General features: G+C 40.4%; 1 protein-coding gene across 1 annotated transcript; it reads right to left on the bottom strand.

The window, feature by feature from the left end:
• Positions 1-4965: 4965 nt before the first annotated feature.
• Positions 4966-8241, bottom strand: LOC148026244 (ACT domain-containing protein ACR4-like). Its single transcript, XM_087693552.1, has 7 exons — positions 8024-8241; positions 7882-7927; positions 7659-7773; positions 7113-7180; positions 6361-7017; positions 5958-6062; positions 4966-5846 (listed from the first exon to the last, which is right to left on the bottom strand). Exons 1-7 carry the CDS (start codon positions 8086-8088, stop codon positions 5490-5492), a joined length of 1413 nt encoding a protein of 470 aa, XP_087549678.1. The 5' UTR covers positions 8089-8241; the 3' UTR covers positions 4966-5489.
• Between the last annotated feature and the right edge of the window lie 366 nt (positions 8242-8607).

Below are 8607 nucleotides of genomic sequence, written 5' to 3'. Positions count from 1 at the left end.
GGGCTGATGATAAAAATTCTTATAGAAGGAGTCACATCCATGATAATCATTATCCCATCGAGTGTTGTCTTGTTCCCCTTCATGTCTATGATTATCTTTTGGGCTGCTAAACTGAGGCCTTGGGATATAAATGTCATAGATTTGTGAAGGGTGATGGTTGCCCCTCACTCTAGATGGTTCTCTCCTTTCAAAAGTGTGCATAGTTGGCTAATAATTCTCTTTGTTTGGATAGGAAGGATTACCAACAAAGGAAAATGCACGGGAATCTTCAATAGTTTGAGGTTCCCTTTGTGGCTTTCTCCCAATTTCCTTTATGGCTGAGATGAGTTCTTAGAATAAAGATTTATTGCTTTGCTGCAAATCAGAGATTCCCTTGTTTACTTGTGCCATGCCTTGTGACAAACCTTGATGCATATGTGTTAAGTCTTCATTCAAAGTCTTCAAATCCTTAGAAAGGCCTTCATTGATATATTCCAACTCTTTTAACAATAATAGGTAATCATTCCCTGCATGCACTTCATGTATGTCATGGTGTCCTTAATGTGTGCTGTAAGCAATCCCAATAATTAAATCTTCATCTATTTGTTCAACATTATGGACTTCATTTTTGTAATTTTGATCCTCTTGAAAGTCCCTGACACCATCATCAATGCTTCAATAATGGAATCTTTCTTCTTATTCCTGGCCATTAGGAGACAGTGATATAATAGTAGATAGTTTGTCAATTAATCCCATGTTTCTCTCAAAACATAGTACCAATCCCAATGCTTAATAGCTTTATGGGAAGCTTATTATATGGGGATATGCCAGTTTCAAAAGATATGGACTTGGATTGGATACTTTGGGTGAAACAATGTCAAATAGTGTCCTGTATGTTGTTTGGGTATTGTCCCAGTATACCTAGTGTCAAAAAATCAGCAATAACTTGAGCTTCCGATATCGGATTGCCAAACTTTTTAATTCAAATCGAAGCTTAGGATCCTCTCTTCAAATTGAGCTATCAAGTTCTTAATTTGAATTAGATAGAATTTTCTATAATTGAATCTTCAAGTCTGAATAGAAGTTTCATGCATCTTGTCCACCGCCTATAAGTACTCTATTTGACACTATAGGAATGCCCCAAGTGGAAGAAACCCTTGTAAACCACTATAGAAACCACAAGAGGGTTATGGGGCACCTGTAGGGCTCAAGGATAACCTATAGATTGGTATGTACATGTTGTATGACCTGTAAAAACTCTGTCCAACACCTATAGGTTTCTTGAAAATAAGAGATGCCCTGCACCTCTTTCAATATTGTTCCAATGGAACCTTCAACCACATGTAGCACCCTGAATAGGGCTAATCACTGTTGTACTATTGCCAAACTCTGATAATGGTGAATGTACATGCACCTTAAAAAAAACCTTTAAATTCTTCAATTAAATGCAAGTGGGTATTGAAAAATGACTGATTGAAATGACTAATCAAACAAGGATGCTATGCATTGACTAAAAAAACCTTTAAATTCTTCAATTAAATGCAAGTGGGTATTGAAAAATGACTGATTGAAAGGGCTATGGATAGGGCATTACCCTTTTGCAATGACTCACTACTTTTACAATTTTTCCATTTACAATTTTCATCATTATTTCAGTCATATAGCATCAATATTCAATCATCCAACAAAAATCCAAGTTAAGTAGTCAATAAGTAGCATTTATGCAATCAATTCAACATCAACATTTGAATGGGCAAGAAAGAAATTCATCAACCAATCATAATCAATCCTAGCCTGAATTCTACATGCCCTTCAATGGAAATTAAGAGGTTCTATTACACTCAATCTCTTATGAAAAAAAAGACTAGTTTAACAATTGGATGAAAAAAGAGATTAAGGTAAAGGCAATAGAATTACCTCTTTAATGTTGATGAAGAGTAGTAGATAAATCCAACCAATCGACATTCAACATAACCACCATCAATGGACCAAGATTGAAAATTAAAAGACTAACAATTGGATGAAAAGAGAGATTAAGGTAAAAGCAATAGAATTACCTCTGTAATGTTGATGAAGAGTAGTAGATGAATCCAACCAATCGACATTCAACATAAACCACCATCAATGGACCAAGATTGAAAATTAAAAGACTAACTTCAAGAAAGCTTTGTCCAATATGATTTCTCCCATGTAATCTTCATATCTCGATCAATAAGATTGCTCCAGTGCAATGAAGAGAAGCCAATGATTTGATAAAAGTCTACAATAGCTTATTGGAGAAGATCCTTTGAGCTTTGAAGAGTGTAAATTCTTGTTAGAGTCAAAGATTCCATAAATTTTCAAATATTACCATGTTTAAGAGGCTGAAAATGCCTTCAATCTTGAAAAAATTCTTCAATGTAAGCCCAATCTTAATGAAATACCTTCAATTAAATCTTCCCGAGGTTGTAGACAACAAGAGCCCTATGAATTGAAGCCTCAATGAAGCAAAATTTGATGAAGATTAATGGCTGCCCTATTTTTTCCCTATCTAAGATGAGGAAAATGTTTCAATCTTGCTCGGAAGCTCCAATGTCTACCTAATGTCATTTGTAGATTCTTGCTTTTCACTTCTTGAAGCTAAAAGAAACCAAGATTGACTCAAAACTTCAAGAAAATGCTAAGATCTTCATGCTGTCCACTTTCAACCATAGCTAGGGTTGTGAAGGAAGCTTCAAAGCTCAAGGAGAGTGAAAGATCAAGTAATAGAGGGTAAGTACATCATGTCAAGATTGCCATTGATCAATGAAAAGAGAAAGAAGCTTGAATGATGAAGATTGTTGATTCTTCAGGAGGAGATGAGCTGGGAAAATGACACAAACTGTTCAAACCATTCTCTTGCTCCACATGATCAATATCTTGTTGATGCTTGGCCAAATAGATAGTCCACAGGTTACTTGAGACATCAAGAATCATTCTTTAAAGGTCTCATGAAAAGATATGGCCATGACAAAGGAGAAATTTAAAAAAATCTCCATAGTAATTTTCAACAAGCTTTGAAGAGAAAAGAAAAGCTTGCTCCAAAAAGTAACCATGATTTAATCTCTCTGAATCTTATTTTAGGCTTCAATTAAGTCCATGATCTTTCAAAATGACCCAAAATTGACCAAGACCACCAAAATGACCATGAATATGCCATTATTTCTTTAAATATTCTTCAAGCCCTTCAAATTTAGTCACAGCTTACTATAAAGACCTTAACTAGTCACAATTTAAACTAAATCAAATCTTGTGACTAAATCTTGCCCTCTAGTCACTATGTGCTTAAATTGTAACCAAATCTACCATAAAAATGACTTTCCCATTGAATCAAATATGTGCTCTAATACCAATGTAAAAAAGCTACTTTCCACATGAAGCCATTAAATTGAAAATACAATAAATAGACTAAAATACAAAAAAACCATATAGCCAAGGTAACTAGGCATGAAATGATATTACCAATATTGATTGAGAATCAAATGATAAGTGAATGCAACATGGTATGCACCCCAAGCTATAATGGCCAAGAGTATTCACCCTCTTAAATAGTGAGAGATTGAGACCTCAAATATATAATATTATAAAATGACAACAAGCTACTTCAAATGTTACATCTCCACCTTTTATACTTAACCCTAGTCTACCCTAGACTAAGGCATTTATGCTTTACTACGCAGAGAGAGAGAGAGAGAGAGAGAGAGAGATGATAAAAGAGTCAACCAAGAGAGCAATCATGAGCCACACTTCCACTACCCATCACTTTCAACTTTCCCATCACTAAACCAATTCAAATATTGATTCAATTAGAGAGTAAAAATAAAAGCCTTAAAGCAAAAAAAGCAATGGCTTTGGGTTTGGGGACAAAGGTAGAAGGCTTAACACCCACATTATAGATTTAGATAGTCTAAATGTAGCTATTCAAGTGAAAAAAGCATATGCTTTGGATACATGTACTTGCAAACAAGCTGAGCCCCAAGTGGTAGCCATGATTCGATAATCAAATCAACAGATTGGCACCCATATTATTGGCATAACTTGAATATCAATTTTGATTCTTTCACATGTTGAAAACTTTGAGCATCCTAAGTCAACCTCTCAAGGGACATATCCTTATTATTAGACAAATCGATTCTAAGCAAGTCCAATAATGATTTTATTCAAAAGGTACCCTCTTTGTCTTTCTTGTTCTTATCATTAATCTAAATTGCATTCTTAATACCAACATTCTCCTCATCCTACACCCCCAACAAATCGCCTCTTGTCTTGTGGTTCTGCATCTCAATCTCCGAAGGCTCCTTTTCCATTCTTTGGGTATAAGATTCAAACTCCTCCAAGAGCAAGATTCTTACATTTTTCCTTTTGATTCCTCTTGCACTTTCTCAAGATAATGTCCCACAAAATCTCATGTATCCTTGCAGGCATAGAGAAAAAGTGAACACAAAACTTTCAAGAGTTCCACGCACAAAATGCAAGCCTCCAATCACCCTTCATGTGTTAGGGCTAGGGCACGAGTTCCCTTACTTATGGACGTATGCCAAGTTCATTCAAGGCATACTTACATGCCCATATTCAAGCAGTTTAGCTTAAATGAATAGTGCATTCAACATGCTATAGGCATGATGAAGTATTGCTAGGGTAAAGGAGCCAATTGCAAAAAGAGTGTCAAAAAGCACACTTTAGGTCGTGATGTTATAAAAAATATATTATGATGAGAATATTACTTAAGAATTACTCTTTCATTTTGCCAAAAAGTGTCACATTGCTAGCTCTCAAGTGTATCTCTTAAAATTTTATTTTTTATATTATATAAAATATTTTAAAAATAAAACATTTCAATATTTAATTTATTCAATTCCTCTTGATATTCTTTATATGCTCATATATTCAAATCTCAATTGCAAAATGTGAAATCTTCCCCAAAAATATATCTTTTTTCTCAGGCCCTTACCTTCATAACTAACTATTCAAATCTCAATTGCAAAATGTGAAATCTTCCCCAAAAATATATCTTTTTTCTCAGGCCCTTACCTTCATAACTAATTTGCTGACAGCTGTTTATAAAGAGGTGACTTGGGACGACCGTCACACTAAACGGTTGTTTATACACGAAAAGGGCGTTATACACGAAAGGGCTAATGGCCCTACACTTTAGTCATCTGAGCCTTTGATAAGATTATAGCGTTTGCCAGTGTATGGGAAAATTAATGTCCCGACCTGTCTATACAAAACCTGGAAATCTAAACCAGGGTTTAGATAAAGTACTGTAAGTAAGCGCGCCCGCGCACTCTGTGCATTCGGGGAACGCGCGCGCGCAAGATACTTACAGAGAACCAAAAGATGAGCTGAATATATATGGGAATTGCCCTCCCCGTTCGCCATTGCCATACATTACCTTTGGCAATGCTTTGCACAAAAATTATATTTGTCTCGTGTATAGACTATAGTTGTATGTACAGGGGTGTGACTCGAGACATTGCTTTGCTCTGTCATTACGAGAAGGATTTGATCCAGCCCAGATTGTAGAGAACCTGGGAAGATACCCCAAGCAAATTCCCAAGAGAGAATCTGGACTTAGAGGAAGCGAGAAGGGCTTGTTGTTGCTGCTCTTGTGAGGTTTCTGTTGAGACATTGAGAATTGTTTGGCCGATCTCCCTTCTAACAGCCTCGATTACTTTCAAATCCACAGGGTTGCCTGCTGTATCTGTGACATAGAACACATTCATGGCCTTGCAGCCTCTGGTAGACACATCAGCCCGTGTCACAGACAAGCCATGCTCTCTGAATATACGTGTGATGTCCGAGAGTAGTCCAACTCTGTCTTTCGTGCACAACTCAAGTCTCAAGCCCTGCATCAGAACTGCGTCTATAAATACAAAAATATGGAGCGTACAGCATTATCGAGAGCTACGGCCATTGAATTGTCACTGTATCAAAGACTGTTATCACGTCAATGATACCTCGGAAACTCTGCGCTCAATAGCCGCTCTGAGGCATTGAATAACTCTCCTCCTCTCGGCCTCCGAGTTGAGAGTGCAACCATCGATGTGCCGGATATAGTACTCCTGCAAATAAGATGTCCCTCATTAATCAATGTTACATCTTCACCGGCCTCGATGTCATTCGTCTTGAAAGGCATCGGACTACTGAAGTTTACAGGACCTAAAGGTCGTGACTTGTACGAATAGAAAGGAAAGCAATCCTCAGTCCTGGGAAGGCTGGTTTGAAGGTTTCTAACTTCTTCGCTAACTGAGGAAGGAGATGATTTTCCCATGGCCAATCACAGTAATTGCACCCTTATTAGTACAATCCGCATAAGATAGATGTATTATTAAAGCAGTTAAATGGGCAGCTGCAACGTACCTGATAAGCTCTCTGGCTGTCGGTATCGATAGTGGCGTGGAAGACCACATACTGCATATCAGTCAAGGTGCAAACGGTATCAAACACGAGCTTGGGGCGGTTCCTGCACTCGATGTGAACAACAGAATAGCCCTTCTCATCGCAATCCTCCACTGTGATTTTGGCATCCCGGGAGTCGAGGCGGCGCTGCTCTTCCTGCGGGCGCAGGCTGCAGTCGCTGCCGCCGGGTTGATCCTCGTCCTCCCTCTCGTAGTCGCGATCTGCAAACATCATCTGGTGGAGGCGGCGCTCGGTGTGCGTGACGCCGGTTGCGAAGTCGGTGCGGGCGGATTTGGAGCCGGCCTGATGGAGGAGCTGGTTGCCTCTGAGAACATTGCAGAGGGAGTCTTTGATGCGGCCGAGCTTCTGGACGTCGCGGAGGGGGCCTTTGGAGGCCTCGTCGGTGACGTAGAGGAGACAGGCGACCCTGCGGTTGTGCGTCCAGAGCTCCGCAGCCACCACGTTGCAGCGCATGTCTGCGAGAACCGCTGAGATCTCCGACATGAGGCCCGGCCTGTCCCGCCCGGTCAGCTCTATGGCCGTGTGCTCCGCCTCCGCCCTCAGCTGGTGCACTCCAACACGCCTACTCCGGCACGAATCGTGGCTCGTGCTTATGGCCTGCGTTTCAACAATATATAATACATTCATTAACCCGCACTTCCTTCCCGCACCTCTCTCGTATGTAGAGGCAAAGGCTTGCTTAAATTCAATACCTTCTCAACCAATCCGATGGCCTCCTGATCCGTGACCTTGTTCCCCGCGGCGTCCGTAACATGAAAGACTGCGCATGACGAGAAGGATTGAAGGAGACACAGACATCTTTCCATATAACATGATAAATCCCTAATTCTTGAACTCCATTAGCATCATGAGCTTGTGCAAAGAGATTCTAGCATTAGATCGTTGGACTACATAATATCGAGCTAGCAAAAAGTAGCTCTTGCTGCCTGTTGCAGGGATTGCAGCGCGAGGAGCAGGCCTAAGTATGGTATAGCGGCTCCCTTGCAGGCTAAGCATGGGATGGATACTCCCTTACTGCACAAGCTCGTGATGTTGGTCTGTTGGTCACTACCACACAAGAATGGAAAAACAAGTGCGCGTCTTGTGTCGAGTAAGATAGTAATATTGCTCAGGCGGTTTAATGCTTCTCAGCCATAGCTTTGACAGTGCAACACGAAAAGGCTGAACCAAAAAGAAGAAGAAAGAAGATAACAGATGACAAGTCACGACGAATAAATGGAGACGAGAAAGGACCTCACCGTCCATGAACCAGCCGCCGTCAGAAGAAATGTAAGCCTTGTGGATTCGGAGGTCCAGATCTGTGAGAATTTGGACGACGTCGAGTAAGATACCGTGCCTGTTAGAGCTGTCGACCTGCGGCAGCCATCACCACGCTACTTAAAAAGGGGGCACGTCCTCCAGCACGAGGCATTAACAAGAAATCAGAAGCCTCCCATTCATGGCTGCATAATTTCTACTCACCTTAAACAGAGTGGCCGACTCACACGAACGATTGTCCACCACGACCCTGAAGAAAGGCGGGAAAATTCATCGTGTGAGGTTTGACGAAGCAGAAGCCATGGATGACTGCTCGAAGCAGCAAGGTCAAAAGGTCAGAGCATACCTGGGAGGGTTCATGCGCCAGACGAGCTTCTCGTATTCGTTGAATTCTGGAAACTGGGGATCCATTGAGGGGGGGGGGGATTGCTTGGGGGATGGGAAAGAGAGAGAAAAGAAAGGACCCGGAGGAGAGTGTGTATATACTTTGTCGATTGTCTGTATAGAGGTGATATCTGAAACTGATAAAACTGAGAGAGAGAGAGAGAGAGAGAGAGAGAGAGGCTAGAGCGCCTTTTGTTTTTTGGATTCGCGCCCTGCTGTCTTGGTTTCGTTCTCGTTGGAAATCCGGCACCGCCACCTCACTCGTTAACTTTGGAAATTGGGCCTTTTTAATTTTAAAATAAATCAAAGGTAATTATGTTAGCTTGGCCGACCTGCCGTTACCTTTATGCCATTTGAACGATTAAATGGACATCGGTGCGGTCCTCCTCTTTTAACATCGACCGGCTGGGACCAGAGCTTTGAAACTAAAAGTCAATATGCCTCTCTTTTATTTTACAAATTATCGCTGAAAATATTTAAAACTAGTAAGATTAAGAAGAACAGAAGATACGATTTTCCCACATTTTGTATTTGTGAGAGGAGCCT

Source organism: Lygodium microphyllum, chromosome 14 (assembly GCF_053477565.2).
Source record: "Lygodium microphyllum isolate KBCC chromosome 14, Lygodium_microphyllum_v1.1.10, whole genome shotgun sequence".
Taxonomy (NCBI): Eukaryota; Viridiplantae; Streptophyta; class Polypodiopsida; order Schizaeales; family Lygodiaceae; genus Lygodium; species Lygodium microphyllum.
The sequence above is the reverse complement of the archived record's forward strand: the minus strand, read 5'-3'. Positions and strand labels throughout refer to the sequence as shown.